General features: G+C 40.3%; 1 protein-coding gene across 1 annotated transcript; it reads right to left on the minus strand.

The window, feature by feature from the left end:
- Positions 1-314: 314 nt before the first annotated feature.
- gyg1a (glycogenin 1a) lies at positions 315-18,510 on the minus strand. Its single transcript, XM_041812914.1, has 7 exons — positions 18,369-18,510; positions 13,872-14,007; positions 13,600-13,774; positions 13,145-13,307; positions 11,054-11,180; positions 9,266-9,503; positions 315-6,093 (listed from the first exon to the last, which is right to left on the minus strand). The coding sequence occupies exons 1-7, from the start codon at positions 18,508-18,510 to the stop codon at positions 5,929-5,931; spliced, it is 1,146 nt and encodes a 381-aa protein (XP_041668848.1). The 3' UTR covers positions 315-5,928.
- Between the last annotated feature and the right edge of the window lie 1,438 nt (positions 18,511-19,948).

Genomic DNA, 19,948 nt, shown 5'->3' on the forward strand with positions numbered 1-19,948 from the left:
TCCAGTGAGCTCCAGTTTGGTCTCATTTGACCAAAGGACATTCTTTTAGTATCAGACTCTTTCTCCAGGTTGTTCTTAGCAGACTTCAGTCAGGCATGGGGGTCTGTCTTCTGCAGAAGTGATTCATGTGTGTCTTGGCAGTTGTTCTGGGGTCTTTAGACTTTAGGTTGTTTCAAATTCAAGAATTTTCCACTTTTTTCTGTTTTTTCAAGTTGCTAGGCTCTCAGAATGGTTTTTCTTTCTTTCCTCTTAAAAGATCTCATCATTATGAAATGAAGTAAACAGACAATGACATTAGAAATCAGATAATAAAAAAGCTTTTCACCCATTCTTTATTAGCGCTTCAACAGGGATGTACAGTTAACAGCTGGGTGAACAAAACAGCCTGACAATGATGTTTTTACAGTTATGAATTACTTTGACACTCATGGGTAACCCAGATTAAGCAGGTTAGACAATTACAGTTTCACACATATCCTTGCCAGCCTTCTAGTAGGAGTGTTTAATATATAGGGTTATCATTATTACATGGTTATGGTTAATTTAAGAGCACACAGCTGGAGTGAAGAGGTAAAAGGCAACAGGAGAGGAGGAACTCAGAAAAGTTGTGCTACTTGCAGCAGTTACAGCAATTGAGGTTTTGTAAACAGTGAACGGCAATAAGGCAGTTGGCAACACTGCAGACGGGGGACTGATGAAACACTAAGATGAGGGTCTGGCAGGAACTGAACATGCAGGGACGGAAGAGATGTCTGTTTAGCACATTGATACAAACACCACTGTCAACATCGCTTAAGGATGTGGCTGAAATACTTCATTACTGACCCACTTTTTTAACTCTGTGCCATGCAAATACAACACAACTAGCCCTGATCGTTAATACAAGACCAGACATTACAAAGCTGAAGTCACAGGAAGCTGGTGAGTGTCAGAAGCACAGGTAGGGATGTTGTCTATAAACTGCTGAGATAAATGCTGTCAGACTGGAGCAGGATCTTCAGAACTGGATTTAGAAAAGAGAAAGATCGTTGTTGAATGCCTGCTCAAAAGCAGAGAAGATATAATGACTTATTGCAGGAGAGGAGTTGTGGTAAATTTCAAGAAACAACTTTGAAAGGCTTACTATGCACATTCAGAATATTAATACAGCAAAAACCCTCCGGGTTTGTTGTTTTCAGCTCTGTGTGCACGCTAACAGGATGATGCCTCTTAATTGGTGGTTTTTTTAAGTTACACTTGGAGGCTCAAACATGCTTCATAAATATTTCTTTTCTCGTATACTGCTCAATCTCCAACCATGAACCCTGCAACAGTGTGGGGAAGGAACATTGTAGGAATGATGGAGGTTTTAAGAAGTGTGTACAACTGAAGAAGAGCCAACAAACTTTTAAAAGAGATATATTGGTATTTTTAGGTTATATAGGTACTTGGTAACAGTAGTGGCATTAGCCTCCAGAGATTGCGGTGTGCGCTGCCCCTTTAAGAAAACTCGCTGGTTGTTCTTGCAGGGATTAGACTATACAGTGTACCAGATGGGTGCAGTTTCACAGAGGAACTTCTATATATGGCGACAGCAGGAAGAAAGAGTGTGAGGAGAGAAACTTTAGGGAGCAGGAGAGATCCCAGGTTACCTGGTGATGCAGGTGTGCTAACTGTGAGCCCATGCCCATGAACACAGAGAGCAAATGTATGACTTCTGATGGAGGATAGCGGCTCACAGACACCTGCAGCCTGCATCACTCCCCATCCAGAGTTCCCTGCCTTACTGAATGCTGCTGTTTTACCAAACTTCTTCTACTTTCAGAGATAAATTGGGAAAACTAACGATGACCAGAAGAGCTAAATGAAAATCTGTCATCCTAGTAAGTTTTTTTGGGGGGCTTTATATGCCTTTGTTTAGAGAAGGATGGTGGATAGAGTCAGAAAGAGAAATATGAGAGTAGGGGAGAGAAATGTGGGAAAGGAGCCACAGGACAGACTTGAACCGCCATGAGGTGCAACTTGAAAACAAGACCATCTACGCTCCTACAAGTCAGATTATGGCTGCTGCTTTGTTCCTCTAACGTCTAATAGCTAGACAAGCTACAGTCAGTATATGTTTACGAAAACAATGTGTCAGCGGTTAAATTGAGAAAAAATAAACTAGTTTTAGTACAATTTGTTGTTTTCTCTGATGAAGCCTAGTGACCCAAACAGTTGTTCCAATGCAATGAGGCAGAGGAGCACGTAGCTGGTAGCCGAAGCTTGCATCCCAAAATAGTGCCAAACACAGAGGCTTTCTGTGTGAAAAATAAAATACTTAAAAAATTTTGATATAGCTTACAACTGAGCCAGCATTTTTTTTTTTGCCTGCTTTTACCTAAAACTCGCTAAATTAAGTGAAGCAACTGTACCCATCTGCTATGCTGTAAAGCCTTCTTCCCCAAATGTGTCATGACTAAAGGGACAAAACTCAATAAAATCTCTAGAGGGGAGTGCCATTACTATCACCAAGCACCTTATACAACACACCTCAAAAATAACGAAATATTCCTTTAACCCAGAAAAAGATTTTCCCATGGAAAACTTGCTAGTGTAAACAGATGGGAAGGTTGGAGGAGGAGCTAAGGATTAAGGAAATGCATCCATAAAGATTTTGTTTTGGTCTAAAATTCTGTTCTGAAAGTTGCAGAGTAAGCCTTTGATGCCTGTTCAGACCTCAGCTTTACGTTTGTTAGTTGTAGCTGAAAGTTTCCACAGGTTTGGAAGACTGAATCCAACATGATCTGACACTAAAGCTCACTTAAAGGAGTAGTCTGAAATTCTGGGAGGTACACTAATTTTCTTTCTTCAAGCGAGTTAGAAGGGACGCTTAAAACACTTCTGCAAACTAAAGATCACCTGAACAAAGACCAAGAAAGGGCCAAGACCAGAGGATATCAATACTAAGGCTTCAAAGATTGAGACTGAGTCCAGACAAGAAACCATGAATGGCTGATCCAAGATATTTTTTTAGTATTTAAATTATGTGAGTGCATTATATGAAATGTCCAGATGGTATTACAGAAGTAAACACTAACCCTCATTGAGGGAGACTTAGCTGGTCATCAAAAAGACAGAGAGGAAGCAAAGAAGACTATCAGCAACAAGACTGATCTCATCTATATAAGTTAGTTATTTATCGACCTTGAGCTTCTAATGCAGCTAGGTGGGTCACAGCATGCTTTGTGTTTTGCTTCTCTAGAAATCTCACCAAGTTTGAGAGCAGCTGATAGTGTTGTCGGGATAATTCCAGAGCTGACACTAGCTGATTACATAACTTTAGACTGAAACTACATTGTTTTACTGTGACCTGTCTCAGACTTGTTTACAACTCAAAACATAACTTAACATTATCATGTCACCACATGCCCCGCACCCATAATCTACCTTCCAGTCAACGCTTCAGTAAAAGCGTTCCTGTTTTCAGCTGGATATGATTCAGACTAAACTTTACACTGGTGCCTAAAAAACAGCATCATCTGTATATAGATAGATTATTTCTTTACAGTTTTCTTTTAAACCTGATACTGCTGCCATGGTGTAGCTGTAGGATGAGGTCATTAACCGCACACTTCAGGAACAGCATCTTGAAATTTTTCATGACAAAGCGGTGAGACATTTGACTGTTACCATGAGCAGGATGTGATTATTTGCCTGATAAGACAACCTGTAGCTGATGACATAAGCTACTAGCAATGACAGAAACCAAACAATACTTCATGACACACCTGCAGCTCTGGTCTTGACCAGTCTTTAAATTAGAACAAAACTCTTGGTTAGATTTGACTGAATAGAGATGCATCCAAGGCCCAATAAGACAGGGAGTTTTAAAAGTGGACCAAGACTGATGAGTACTTCAATACTATTTCCTATGTGGTTAGGTCTGTACGTCCTATGACAAAGCAGGGAACGATTATTATCCAGCCAAACATCCAAAGTCTACCAACCAGTACCTCCAAAGCTCCCAATCAACATTAAGAATCCATTTAGTTCCTGCAAATTCAATTATTAAACAATTTCTTAAAGAAAAGATGGTTTTGGATTCCTGAAACTCAAATTTCAGGGAAAACTCCTGATACATGTTCTCGAATTTACTTGGAGTTTCAAATAATGAAAAGTCCTGAAAAATTCTGGAAAAATCCCAATTTTTTAAAATGAAATTTCTGTATGAATCATCACGTTTCAAATGATCCCAAGTAGGACTTCCCAAAAACATTCCAGAAAAGCATCCAAAGGTTCTCAAAATTAATTCCCTACAAAACTTCCATTGCATTGCTTGGAAAACCTCCAAGGAGTTGGACATATTTACCATACCAATTCTCCCAAATTTCAATAACCGCCCCCCCAAAAATCGATAGGAGTACCTTGAAAGTTTCTTACGTCTCTAAACATTCCCAGAATAATGATTATATAATGATTAACTCAGATGAACAGTTAGTGCTATATTAATTGCAATTAATCACATGCTTTATTGTCCCTTTCAGTACACTTTGGTTACGCCACATCAGTGTCTCCCTGCAGCCACAGTGATGTAGAACAGTGGTTCCCAACCTGGGGCCCGGGAGCCCCTAAGGGGGGCTTGGTCTGGTCTGGTCAAAATCAGATTCGCACATATTAAGTAAAAACAAGAGGAAACACTTAATAATCAGTTTATAAAATGGTCTTTTGGCAAGAAAAACATGTGAAAAGATGTTTTCTTAGGGTTTTATCAATGAAACAATTAAATAGATGTTGATTTTAACAACACGTTTTTTTTTTTTAATGTAGGTTTTGGGGGGCTAAGCTTATCTTTGATACCATCGGGTATGTATGCAAGTGGGTATTCCTGTATGCAAACAGGAAGTCGATTACCGTTGTCTTCACGCCGTAGACAAGATGGCACAAAACAGTTTTGAGTGCAAACTAGTAGAATTTTACAATGCAATAAATGAGATGCAATTAATTGTGATTAACTTCAGACATTTTTTAATCTTTTGACAGCCCTAATTATAAAATAGTCCCTTTGTGCTCCCTACTTTCCTACCCAGTAGGTTCTGTCACTAGGTCTTGCCCAATAATTGTCTGTTATTAATACATAAACCCCTCTGGATTACAGTAACATAATGATGCTAAACTTTTCTAGATTAACATGCCAATTTGTGAGCTTTAAAAATGCTAGCAGGCAGATTTTTTCAGCCTCTGAATTTAGAAAAAAATTGCAGTTTTTAGCCCTGATTTCAGCCTCAGTACTTGGACATCACTTTGTGTTTTTGTCGTAAAGAGCAGTACAGAGGTACACTTGAAGAGAAAGTCAAAACATTACTTTATCATCCATATTACTCTTGTTCTACAGCACCATATTCAATCTGCAAAGGTATTTCCCGAACCGGATCAAAACGGGTCAAAGTTTACATCCAGCACAGAGAGACAAAGACCGGAGTGGTGCAGTCAGAGGGAATATTGGATTTAAACATTAGATTTGCCCAAGGCAAACATTTTAGCATCCTGGGAAGACGGTGAACATCTGTGGGATTACAGAAAAATCTTTTCCTCCTGTGTTTGAATTCACAAAGCTATGTGACCAAGTCACTGAGTAACGTAGCCAGTATGAGTCCCAAAGCTAAGCTAAGTTAGCCAGCTGCTGCTTCTCAACCAACTGCAAGAATCTATGAGTGTATATCCTGAAAAATCAAACTTTTCCATTGAGGAAAACAGTGAATGGTAGGAGTGCATGGGAACTGTATCAAACTTATGCTCTCTGCCATTCACACACACACTGACGTTGACAGAGAGTGAGGTTTAAAGGTTCACAGATGCAGTCACCTGCTAATAAAGCCCCCGTGATTGGCTGAGCAGTGCTTAAATCCCGCCCTCACAGAGCTTCAACTGGGGCTCTCTCTGTCCGTCACACACTCCCTCTCCTGAACACTACTTTAAAAAGGAGTCAAGCTTTCGCTCGATGTTGGCGAAGGAGTCATCTCCCATGTAGTCGATCTGGCCCGCTTCCCAGCGCTGCTTCCTTTCCTCTGATGAGACTTTCTGGGGAGGGGGAGTAAACGGAGCTGCCTGCGCGCTCACATCCTCATGTTGACCCTGCATGAAAGAGAGAGAGAGAGAGAGAGAGACCGAATGATTCATCACATAAGAAAAGAGCAGTACTTTATAAGGACAAGTTTCCCCAAGCCTGACCACGCTCAGCTGAGCTCTCTTTTCTTCAGTGAAGACACAATGAGCACATGCAGCTGTTTCGTCACAAGACTCAAGGAAAAGACCTGGCATTTTGCAATACACTTACTGCAGAAAAGAGTTTAGTATGTTTACAGGAAAACATAAAAAGAAAAGAAAATAAAGGACCATTCTGATCCATTTCACTATAAATGCCAAAGGGGAGTAATGGGGGTCAAAGTGATCATTACAGAGGCAAGTCTGGGTCCACACCAGCGAGCAGGAGAGCGCAGTGCCATTTTAAAGATATTTTTTGGAGGGTTGTATGCCTTAAATCAGAGGAGGAAAGTGGATAGAAACAAAAACAGGGATGAGAGAGTGGAGGAGAAACATGCAGGAAAGGAGCCGCAGGCCAGGATTAAACTGGGAAGCCTGTGTACATGGGGCACAACGTAATCGCTAGGCAATCTGCACCCCTGCTGTGTATGTTTCATAAATTAAGTTTGTGAGAGTGAAAGTATGGCAGCCTAACTTAAGGAGCGGCTATCATGATGAACAAACCTGTTCAGTGAATTAGCAATGGTGCACACTCAATGATGGTGGGTTGAACTATGCACTTCTACTCTTCAAGGTGTTTTTGGGGATACTACATAGCAAACTTTCAGGAGCAGGACCACGCTCTAAAGGGGGTTCGTTGCCCCAGATCTATGGCGGATTCCCTCAGCTTCCCCAAACCATTGCCAACAACATCTAACGTCACATAACTCAAAAGAATCATTACAAAATTATCAATAAATAATTTTCAAATCGCATCCTGGTGATGGTGTGGCCCTTACAAATGAAATTGTACTCAATATGGCGGACCCTCAATGACATTGTGCAGGAATTTGCATTATCAAACATGATTTAGAAGAAAACAAACATGGAGGATGACTGAAATCCTCAGCAGGCTTTCCTAGCATGTCTTACAGTCACAGCATAAATTAAAAAAAAAGAATTGAATCTATTTACCATACTATCTTAAAGTATCTAACTCATGTAAATCTGCCCACAGCCTTGCACGTTTTCTACTCTGATCATGTCTAGTCAGCATCCTTGCACCCTTTGCACGTTTGCAACCATACTATAAATGCACATGGACTAGGCTAGAAATAATGCCAACAAGAGCTTAGAGTCCAGTTGGTGACACTACCTGATCTGCTCACCTTCATTGGTTATCATGGTTGTTCCATCAGAGGGAGTCTGACCTAAATATCAAACATGTCGGATAGTTACGTTTCGAATCTGGGTAGACTAAAGAGCCATAGGGAGTAGTGAAATAACTGTTTGGACACCACACACTTAAGGATTATTTGTACCAATAATTGTTTATGATGGACCTCGAATCTGGACGTGCTTCCCTCCAATCGGCAGAAGAGGCTAATCTGGCCCTAAGTTGGGTTTAAAATCGTATAGTATGGCTAGCCCTGGCTCGACGGTATCTCTTTTGTTCCGTCCTTTTCAGCCCTGGTCATACGCCTGGAGAGGACCGGCAGTTTTTGGGCCCTTGGGACATCCTCAGCAAGACAAGGGACTCCTGGCCGGCAGGTACCCAAGACCAGGGGTTCCTAAACTTTTCAGCCTGTGACCCCAAAAATAATGGTGTCAGAGATCTGGGACCCCCAACTTCCCTTAAGGGGATAAAGTGCACGGTGTTGCACATAGCATCGTGTGTAAAACTTTGATTTAAGACAGTATTTTTTATAACTGTTACTTCAATTTAAGCACAGGTATCACTAGATAACTACATTTTTATTTTAAATTGAAGTCTATTTAACAATTTTTTTACAATAATATAAAAAATGTATGATTATAAATCATATTAAACTTCTCTTTGTTTTTTGGAAAGCATTCCGCGACCCCCCAATGATGCTTCGTGACCCCCACTTTGGAAACCACTGCCCTAGACCATGCTGACACCACATCCACCCCTTTACTTCACCCTGAAGGTGCTGACCTTGATATCTTTTCTACATTTTTTTCCCCATGCCCTTGGTAATATGCAAGGACATCCAGAGCATGACCAGGGGTTGCGTCAATCCTCCTACCTGCCCTATGGTGCTCTTAGGCGGGCTTACTCGCCACATCTTTGCCTAACTTTAGCCTCAATTTTTGGCCCAAACTTTCTTACAAGTTCTGCACAGTACAGTATATAAATGGCCTGTCAATACTTAATAACTATTTTTAAAAAAATGATGAGTCTGAATGTTCTCTACCCAAATCCCAATCAGTGTTTTCACCAATTATATGCACAGTGGAGAAATATCTTGGGTTATGAATGTCCAACAGTCCAGCCCTAACATTTTAGTGTTACTTTAGCTTCTGTGACAAAAACTTAATGCATTTTTGGTGTTTTTTATCCTCAAAGATCTATTTCACAGTGGAAAAAAGGCAGTGAACTAACATCTTTAGTCGATGAAATTATCTCTGCACCGTCACTGAGCCTTACAACTCCTCTTCAGAAACCAGTGGCTGACCTCAGTGAGCCCAAGTCCATGTTTATTAATAGTCTATGATATAAAATTGTCAGTGTGACACAAGATGGCACAGCTTTAAGCGACTGCACAGGGCCTCGGGTTTTGGCAGCCACCCTTCTCTGACTAGGTTACTATTTCCTGTCTGTCTTGTTACAACACATTACTTCCTTCTGTTAAAGGAAACTGTTTGAGGGTTTGGACTGTGCTTGTGTCATTTACCAGACAACAATCTTTAAACAGTCATTAAATGATCGAAGGGACTGGAAATACCAGTGGGGACATGACTTTTGGCAACAAACTAGTGCAGAGGAATGTAAAACCATAAACTGTTACAGCTAAAAGAAACTTTATGTTTAAAAGGGAGTCCAAAAAAAGGCCTTAGAAGTGGAATTTTCTGCATTTTGCAAGAGCAAGCAGTAAAGGATTTTAACATTTTAAAGTAAAGGAAATAGAAATGAGAGTATATAAGAGGTTTCATCACAGACAGGACACAAGGATTATGCAACAAGCTTAACATCACTCTGCCACCACACCTATGACCAAACACTTTTCTTTCACTCAGAGTCAAACATCTGTTTACATACGTCCTCGCTCGAATCAAAGAAGCCGCTGTCGAAGGGCGTCTCCCCGTAGGCCTGCTGCAGTAAAGGCACGACAGATTTGGCGTACAGCTGCCACCACATGAGCAGATAATCGGGGTGCAGCGGGCTCAGGTCAGGAGACTGAGATTGTCCTTTGACTACTCCTCGCTGGTTATCATAGGAGTGATTCCATGGCTTCACCTTACCCAGGAAGTGCACCACCTTGGCGTTACGGCCGTACCTGCAAAGACAAAATGAAGAGTCAGCTAAAGGCTAAAAAATTCAAACAAACATGGTTTTTATTTACCTGACCTTATCCTGCAGAAATTTGTTTTCACTTTGACCTCTTATGCTTGGATAGTGATGATACATGAATTTTAAAAAATGGTCAGCAAAAATACTTAGGCGACTGTAAATACACTGAGGTTTTCTATGGCCTCTGTGTGGAAAACACTTTCTTCTTCTTAATTCAGAAAACAGCACATATTTGTTCTGAAGTTAGTGTGTTTTTGTCTCTGTATCTGTACAACATAATCCAAAGGTTCTCTCTGAAACCTGTGCAAGGAGACTTTGAGTGGCAATGGTTTGCAAAATGTGCTGCTGCCATCAGCCACAATCAGCATATAAGAAGTGCTTACAGATGACTCTTGTGCAATGGGCCACAGGACAGTAGTGTCATGATTGCAGAGATCAGTTGTGAAAGAAAAGGAGACAGATAGCCCAACCTTATCACCAGAGAATGGGACAAAATATCATGGGTGGGTGTGTGGGGGGTATTATCCAGGTGATGCAATAATCAATTCTCTGTTAAATTCCCAGCCAGTTTGACTCATTGTGTAACTACTTCATGATTCATTAAGGTGGTGCTTGTGACATGAATGAGAATAACACAACCTGTATTGGCAGATAATATCTTAGAATTGTATTATAGCTATTAGCAGATCTGAACATTTCTACCAATATTTACAGCTGATATATCTAACATACAGTTTGACAGTAAGGGGTGTGTATTTCAAAGAAAATTACTTTTTCCAAAAGTCAAGAAAATTCCAAGATTCAGAGAGATGGACTGGGTTCACTACACACAACCACAATCATAGGAAAGGTGTTAGGAAAACAAGCACAAGCAACAGGGATGAGCTCCGCCTTCAGAGGATTGTCAAACAAAGCAGATTCAAGAACTTAGGGGAGCTTCACAAGGACTGTGGCTGGAGTCAGTGGGTCAAGAGCCACCACACAGCCGGGTCCAGGAAATGGGCTGCAAGTGTCGTGTTCTTGGTATCAGGCCAATCCCAAACCACAGATGTCATCAGCTTCTCATGTAGGCTAAAGAGAAAAAGAACTGGACCGTCTAAGGTCCTGTTTTCAGATTAAAGTATATTTTGAATCTTATTTGGAAATCATGGTCCAGAGTCTGGAGGAAAATCAGAAAGGGAAAGGATCTGGAAATTTCACTGCAGGAAAAAATAACTTTTTCATGGTATTCTAATTTTTTTTAGGACAAACTAGAGTTATATAAAACTGAAAGCACCAAAGTGTAACTAATGTGGCTCTGATTCTCTCACACAAGTTGTGTCTGAGTGTGAGTCGCCCTTGCTGTAAGTTTCAGCGGCTTCTTGTAATTCAACACCGGTCCGGGCCACAGACACACAAATACACAACCTTTGAACTGACCTTGCATAAGCTTGTCACCTTCTAACACACAAACACCTCAAAGTATCACAAGGAAAGCTTCAGGATCAGAACAAGTGGCTAAATATTAACAAACAATGACACCCTGGATGTACTGACTGTTTGAATGCTGGCAGGTAGGAGTAGATGGCGATACTGCTGAGGTTGTAGATGAAGGGAAGGTGTTTAGAAATATCCTCCGTCGCCCAAGAGTTAAAGAAGCTGTTGAGAACCCCCTGATCTCCACCTGTGGACAAAAACACACAAAAAGAGGTTCAGAAACACTCCAACAGATAATAAAAATGGCTGTAGGCATGGTTTCTGTCTAAAGGAGAGCAGATGACAGCCAGGAGCTCTGGTATGTTAAAGACACATGATTCCACATATATGTCACTCACCGTCTCCAATTGTTCAAACTCAGACAGTCACACTGCAGTGAGTGGTAAACTCCTCATACACACATGCCACTCATTGCCACATACTCTCATAAACAGATGGTACATGTGTGTGACACAGTGTTAAATAGCAGATAAAGGGCAGGGGTGAGCTGGCAGTGTGAGGACAAGGTTAGACCCTGTAAGGGTCACATTAGGACACACGTAGGAGGAGGGGGATGGCAGGAGCTTCTAGAGCTTTATATTATTCTTTAGCCCAGTAAAGCACTCAACCAGGCTTATTAACATAGGAATACAGCTGTACACTCTAGAATTTGTTCATTCAATAAAACTCTGTCTAACCTGTCATCTGATGATGATTAGGCTCTCGGAGCATCGGCCAAAATTTCAGTTGCTCCCAGCGCAGCCAGCAGATATCCGGATAACTGATAACAGATATCCGGGTCCAGCCTTCCCTTTTCATGCAATGCTCATTGTCTACAGTCCGACAAGCAACTTGAGACACAAAAATCAAGTATAAGGAGTCCTCTTATGTGCGGATCTGGTCGTAGATATTAATCAAAAGCTTGTCTTCAACAGAAACCTGCTGGGTTTCTGGGTTGTCTTTTGACTGTCTCTTGAACATGATTGGTCACACTGACTACCACAAATAGAAACCAGAACTCTTCCAAAGCCAAGTCTTGTCCTTCCTCTTGTCCATCTGTTTATAAACATTAATGTCTGGGAATAGCTTCAAATGGTCATCCATCTCTTTTCTTTTCGGTCACCAGGGAAGAGAATCAATCCCAGAGCGCAAGATCCCACGGTTATAGCTGTTTGCCTAAAAGGGCTGGCCTTAAAAACACTCAAGCTGTGAGGGGAAATCACCAAATTTGTCATGCAAACATCTTCATCTTTTCCAAAGACATTTTCGGCAGGCAGCGGAGTCATCCTGTGGACAAAATACTATCATTGAACTCTATTTTTTTAAGCAAAATGCACATACTTTATTTGAAAAAAGGGAAGCGTTTCTGAATCAAAATTCAGACAACTGATGGTGAAGCAGTTATCCATGCTAATGCTGTTAATTATTAAATTCAGGTGTTTTAATCAGACCCGTTGTCGCTATGTGCAAACATTAGTGATACTAAAAGGGTCGTTCTGAAGAACTCAGTGACTTCAAGTGTGGTACTGAGATGGATGCCACCTTTGCACAAAACAGTTCCTGACATTTTATCACTGCTGGATATACCACAGTCAGCTGGAAATGATATTATTAGAAAGTGGAAGTGTTTAGGAACAACAGCAACTAAGCCATGAAGTGGAAGTCCATGTTAATCAGAGAGTGGGGTGCTAAGGCCCATGGTGTGTTAAAGTCACCTGTGCTCTGCTGATTCCAAGGCTGTGGAGTTCAGAACTTCCACTGGTATTAATGTAAACACTAAAACTGTGCTGCAGAAGCTTCACGGAATGGGTTTCCATGGCTGAACAGCTGCATGCAAGCCTCACATCACCGAGTCCAGTGCCAAGTGCCAGATGGAGAGGTGTAAAGCACGCTGACACTAGACTGTGTATTTCATTGTATGACAACAATAAAGATAATGTACTCCAATAAAATTCTGATTTTTACAACATTTGAAATTGAATGAGCACACTTTCACTTTGCTCAAGAGGTGCAGATAATGCAAGTGCAGTAACTGATAAACATCCTGCAACATCTGTCTCCTAATATTCAATGAAAAAGGTGTATTTTGAAGTTATTTCTCTCTGTTTTTTCCAGATTATATCCTGACATTTTTAGCCTGAGATGGAAAGAAATAGGAGGAAAAAAACTCACCATCAAAACTGCCATTTTCACTGCAGAATGTGAGCAGCTTCTCGTGTGTCTCATTGGACGGTCTGAAGACAAAAACCCCAGAGTTGAAACAGTCTGGCCAGCCAGGATCTGGTGCTGCAGAAAGTTCCTCTCTCTCAAAAAGTTCATCGACATTACATAGTACCTGAATGCATTTAGATCCATGTTAGATACAGATTTATTCTGTTTCATCTATATTGCTTCCACATTTGCTGAAAACTACAGAAGTGTGATGCTATTGTAGGTATTAAATATCAATTTAAATGTTATGCAGCTTAATTACTACTGCATAAAAAAGTTAAATGAATAGATTATTTGAGAAAAACAGACATTTCATATTGCTAGTACCAAATGAAAAAACTCCTCGAACTGTTTCATGTTATTTTCGTAGCCCCTGTGTTCTATTTTCTACTGCAGTGTGGTTTTTGCTCTCTCACCAGTGTGTCTGCGTCCAAGAACACACACTTGCTGTAGTGTGTGAGAGTCCAACAGTGCAGTTTGGTGAACGTTACACCCAAGTCTGGTCGCTTCATCAGGGCTAGGTGGGCTGTATCACCGGACTCCATGACATCCACCACACGCACCTCATCAAAAATGGAGCGTAATACTTCTCTACAACAAAAGGGAATAAATATGTCATTTTGAAGTGCATTTTTTTTTATAATGTCTGTTTTAATGACCACTGATTAAATCAGAGGCAGAGGGTTACCTGCAAGGCTCTCCAACATGAGGTCCAACAAGTACAACCAACTTCCTGGTTGTTTTGTAGTTTCGTAACGACTGGCCGAGAACCATCGCTCCTTTTGCGTAGCTGTCATTTGTGGCCAACGTCACAAAAGCTTGGTCTGATTGGAAAAAAAATAATCAGCCAAATAATGAGCATGACGGTCAATATCAATAGTTGTTCTCTTTAAGGTAATCAAAAGCAAAAATATGCACTGATATCCTAATTTGTTTGTGTCCCTTTAAAGACATGATATTGATGTATTGTACACTGATTTAATCAGTTTCGGAAGATAACAGAACAATCAAGAGAAATCTGATGGACTCCAAAGGTTATCTAAGTGTCATTTTGGCATGCCAAGAACATTTCAGTCTAAAAATAAGATCTGTTAGAATTTGTCCCCATTTGTTCAATCTGGTATGTAGTTGCAACTGTTTGACCCTTAACCTGATTGACTGAGCACAGGTATTGTGTCTGACATAGATGTCAGCAGAAGATCCTGACCTTTGGCTTAAGAGCCCTGTAATTCTGCAGACAGAGAAATGTAAAATGCCAGCTAAAATACCAGTAAGCAAGAGGAGGGAGGGCTGAGCTAAAGTCCAAAAACAAAGAACATTCCTGCCAGATGTGTACAACAAACTCATATTTGTGTCTTATACCAGGCTAAGAGAATAAGATGAAAGATTTGGTCCTATGTTGACAGAGAGGATTAAGAGCAGCCACAACAGTACATTCGATCTCAAATTGGACGTTAGTAACACTGTTGCTTCAGGATGTAACGGTACATCCAAGCAGAAACCTCTAGTGTTGAAAAATGAAGCCAATGTGGCAGTGTGAAAAACTAGTTCCTGATCAGCAGAGATTTGCAAACATTAGTGATCCAAAATGGGTCATTCTGAAGATCTCAGCGACTTTAAGTGTGAGGTCAACAACTGCTAAGGCGCATGGTGCGTAAAAGTCATCAATTCTCTGCTGATTCCATAGCTTAAGAGCTCTTAACTTTCACTGGCATTAATGTAAGCACAAGAACTACAGCAGGAGATTCATTAAATGGGTTTCCATGGCTGAGCAGCTGCATGCCATCCTCATATCACCAAGTCAAATGCCTGGCATTGGATCCAGTGATGTAAAGTACCCTGACACTGGACTCTGGAGCAGTGGAAACATGTTCCGTGGAGTGGGGAATCACCTATCTCTATTTGGCAGTCAGGCAGAATGAATGAACACAAATTCACACAGAAACACTCCAAAATCTTGTTGAAAGCCTTCCCAAAAGAATGGAGGCTGTTGTAGCTGCAGTAGGGGGGTCAACTCTATATTAGCATACATGTATTTGAATGTTATTACAGTCCCTGTAGTTGTAAATTTGTTCATAAAAGAGCTTGATCATGTCCTTAAAAACATTACAAATTACAATAAAATCGTAATCCTGAGCCTATTCTTCTGATCTATATCTTCATGAGTTAACTACATCTTTAAATCCCTTCCTGAATCAACAGTAAACTACATAAACATGCAGTAAAACCCAATTCAGTGTGTTTAACTCATCTGCTGGCTCTATTGTGAGAACTTCTAGTGGCTAATGAGATCCTCCCACCCTCTATCATGCATATATTAACAGCAGCAGGGGGGGGACACTGTTGCTGCATGAGTGAAAGCCGGCCCAGAGCCAGCAGACAGAATATTTCTAGCTTTGTGTGTGTGTGTGTTGAAGAAGAGGCTTCTGGGAAACCTGATCAGAGAGGCAGTGTTGTACGGTTGCTAGGGTCTGAGTAGAGGAATTATAAAGTAACAATCAAAAGAGTGTGAAGCCTGTGTCGCCTACGAGGCTGCAGAGCAAGCATGTGCTGTGTTCCCACTGCTATCTGTGGTTACAGTATGCAGAGCTGCATTAGCTGTCCATCTTTTACTCAGAAAACTGTTAAAATAGATGTTTTATCTTCATTACATAACCTGGTTCTAACGGTCTACGGTGGTGATGGCTTAAATAGTGCACAGATTTTGCAGCACGGTGTAGATCATACATGAATAATGAGGAAAACGATCTGTTTATTTATATTACAGTCGAATTTATTGTTTTGAGAGAGGTTCCACATGAAAAAGTATATGTAAAACAACAGCTTCTCATTGTTTCCTGAGCATACATTTATGTGAACTAGCTATACTTTATTATTCATGCTTTTATACTAATCCTTTTTGATAAAATAACTCTCCTCCTTATTTCCTCCTAGCATAGTAAACAGATGTTTTTGTAGCTACTATAAAAGGCGGGACACCAACAGCCATTATTTAAAAAAAAACTTCATGTCGACACACTGTGTCGCACGTACGCACTGGGAGAAAACCGCCAAGTTAGCCGAAGACCCAACAACAACACAGGAAGTGAACAGAGTCATCCTTGCAAAATAAAACCGGTTAGTAGTAGTGAAATAAAGTGTAGTTGAAACAAGGGACTCTTGTTTCTCCAACGAGCGACGTTTTAAAGCTCAGTTTTTGGCCATTACTTTCTCAAGTGTTTTTTTTTCATATAGAAAAAGATCTGGAAAATAAAATATTCATTCTAAACTTTTGTAAAAATCTTTTTATATCAGTATTGGCAGGTATTAGCTTAAAAGTAAGCTGTCAAAAGATTAACATTTTTAACCATGATTAATCTCAGAATTTCTGTGGTTAATTGCAATTAATCACACCCTTTTAATCACATTTTTAATTCCACCATTGAGTTTTCCACTGACTTAAACGGAGGGTAACCGACTTCATATTGAGATACAGACCTACTTTTATTAGCAGATCAGGATTTTAACATGAACTTAACAGCAGAAAAAGGAACTTGTTATGGATTGAAAACGAAATTAGAGAGGATTTAAAAGGTTCAGATGACTATGACTTGTCCACCGAGCTGTCTGTGAGTTGTTTAAAGTAAAATGAGACACGAAGAAGCAGTGATGGACTTATTTTACATCACTATGGCTGCAAGTAGACACTGAAATTCCTGAACCAAAGTGTACCGAAAGGCTTATGACAAAAGTTTATTTTCAACGTTTCACTTATGTTCCAAACTTTTAAGACGCTGCACTACCACTACAGATGGTGAGTAAATAATCACTTTAATCCAAATTAATGTAATTCAGTAGCTGTTTCGTGTACTTGAGTACATTTTGAAATCAGTAGTTGTAAGCATATTTTGAGGGAAAGATTAGACTTCATTACATTTCAAAAAGCGTCAAGTAGTGAGTGAAAACAACAAAGTAAAGTACAAGTTTGGCTAAGAGTACACATGATGTTATTGGTCACACAGCAATAGAATGATTCCACATTACACCTATAAGCAGCTGTTTAATTTCACTTTATTATAAAGGTGTGGCTTTACCTAAACAATCTGGTTGAAGATTCATAATTTTGTGTTGTTACTGCCATTACTGAAAGATCAGATTTTATTGTACAGCTCCTTAGTAGGTACTCAGTATCTCCAGTAAACTTAAAATGAAATACTTGTACTTCAGTAATTTTATTTTTTACTTCAATTATTTTTTACCAAGTCATTACTTAATTAAGTTACTTTTACTTGAGTACAACACTCTTGTGCTCTTCCCCCCTCTGACCAACACTTATTTAAATTTCAGTGAGCTAAGCTAAGATAGCTGGATAAATATAGAGAAATCATGTGTGTTGATGCAATGTCAGTAATTTCATCTGCGTCGTGACGCAACCTGCACTTCCACTCTGACGTAACTCCGTTCGTATCACACCTAAGCTTTACAACTGGCCCAACATCTACCTGAACACAGTTGCTCAAGTGTCGACTATGCTGTCAGAGTTGGCTAATGAATTACAAGAAATTACAACAGAGAAATGCCGAAAAAAAATTGCTCACGTTATCAAAAAAGACACAAAAAAACAAACAAACAAACAGTACAAATCGTTGTCCAAGGCTACTTTTGTTTAACGGAGAGTTCATTGTGTTTTGTCTAATATTACTGTTGTATGTAGGACTGAAATTCCAAGATCCATGTACATTTCTTTTTTTTTCTACAGTTTATGGGATTAGTATAAAATAGACGCATTTGGAAAAACTTGTAAAGCAAAAACCTACAGTACAGTAAATTAATACCAGTTGCTCCGGTTTAACTTGGAAAATTTTCACCGGATGTTCTATTTTAATTTATCTTTAGCTTTACAGTCATCCAAAACCGCTGCAGCAACTCATAAAATTAAACGCATCTCGACCCTTTAAATAAGCACAGCGTCTATTTCATCGTGATAAACACGTTAGAAATGCATCGACTCATATTTCTCCATCCTCCGTGTGTTCGCAGCTGTGATGAATGCAGCTGCACGCTCCTGCAGGTTGAAAGCCTGGATTCGCGATATTCCGTGAGAACAGGCTGTTCGCGCAGCCCCGGTACGGTCCAGGCCCGCTTTGGCCGGGTTCCGGTGTCAGTGTGGCTGCTGTGAGTGTCCCCGGGCCCCGGCGTTTCTTACCCGACATGGTGCGCTGAGGAGAGTCCGCCCGGGGAGCGGGGGTCGTGAAAGGGTAGATGGAGAGCTTGCACTGCGAAGGGCAGAGCTTCAGCAGCTGGGAGCAGTCCAACACAGGAATCAAGCCCCACATTTTCCGGGTCATGTGACCAGGTAGGGCTGACACGCCCCCCTGCCTGGTCTCACTCTCTCTCTCTCTCTCTCTCTCTCTCTCTCACTGAGTTCAATTCAATTCTATCTTTATTTGCATGGGAGAACATCCGTTTGCATTGACAAAACAGTGCACAAATAAACGCATAAATGCCATATTCTATTCAATAACAGAAGAAAGTACAATTTTTAATTGGTGCATGCGTCTCACTTTAAAAATGATGGTTAAAACATGCTACTCTAATTATATCAGTTAATTTGCAACATGTTATCTTACCAAGATTTTTAAAACAAAATGCAAATTTCACAATGTAATTTCAGAATAAAGTTCACTTTGGGTGGTAGGGTGTTAAGTATCACAGTGATGCTGAAGCTGTGAAAAGTAATGTGAATTTTAAGTACTATGTGGAAGCCCATAAAGGGAGAGGACATGCATCAATCCAATTTATTTCAACAATTTTTTCAATATTTGTGCGTTTTGGTGGCTTTCTCAAGAGCTTTGCTGAAAAAAAACACCTTGCTCACTAGTCAACTGTATGGTAACTGAAAAACAATAGCCCCTGTAGCCCTTTAGTTTGAGACAGCACTGCCCCCGTGTGGCCATATATTCAAATTACATCTGATAGCAGCATTAAAAGACGCAGAGTAATAATATGATGACTAGAGTAGTGATAAAGCTAATGTCAACCAGCCGTTACTGCATTATATATAAATAAGTAAAAATTAAAATAAAGGGTAATAGGACAGTTACAGGTTTTCTGGGTTACATGCATCTCTTATTGTGCCTCAACAGACACATATTTACTGAGGGATAAAGGTCTGCAATCTTTTTTTAAGTCAAAGAATGGACAATAACATAATTTATCTTACACATGCAGCATGCTTTTGTGTTTATTCTCTCTCTGAGCTGTGCATGTGCTCTAATCTTCTGCTGAATTATGCAGGAGGCTTATGAGAAAGTCTTTGGCCAGCTGTTACAGTTTTACACCAACAACTGATCCATCACCCAAACTTGTGGCTGGTTTCCCTTCATTGCTGGAGGTGGAGCACTTGCCTGATGGAGAGAAGACGGTAACCTGAGAGCAGCTCAGAGTCACACAGTGAAACTGGGCTGATCAGGTGTCTGAGGAGAAACAAAAGTGATGGGGACAGAGGAGGGAGGATGGAGGCTGGACTTCAAGGATAAATTAAGATCACAGTTGGCTTTGTGGTGAATAGGTTTTTTAAAAAAAATGTCTTGGAGCATTTTGCAAAGTCCTGTGTCGTGGATTTGGCCGTTTTGCTTATCTTCTTGAGCAGTGTTAGGGCTGTAAGGACAAGGAGAAGGACAAGAAAGGGGATATGGCAAGTGGAAAAAGGGTTAATATAAAAGGAGGAACGTGAAAAGAAGGGGTTGGAAACGTGAGTAAGGAAGAAAGAGGCCCAAAACTACG

Source organism: Cheilinus undulatus, linkage group 18, assembly GCF_018320785.1.
Source record: "Cheilinus undulatus linkage group 18, ASM1832078v1, whole genome shotgun sequence".
NCBI classification, from domain to species: domain Eukaryota; kingdom Metazoa; phylum Chordata; class Actinopteri; order Labriformes; family Labridae; genus Cheilinus; species Cheilinus undulatus.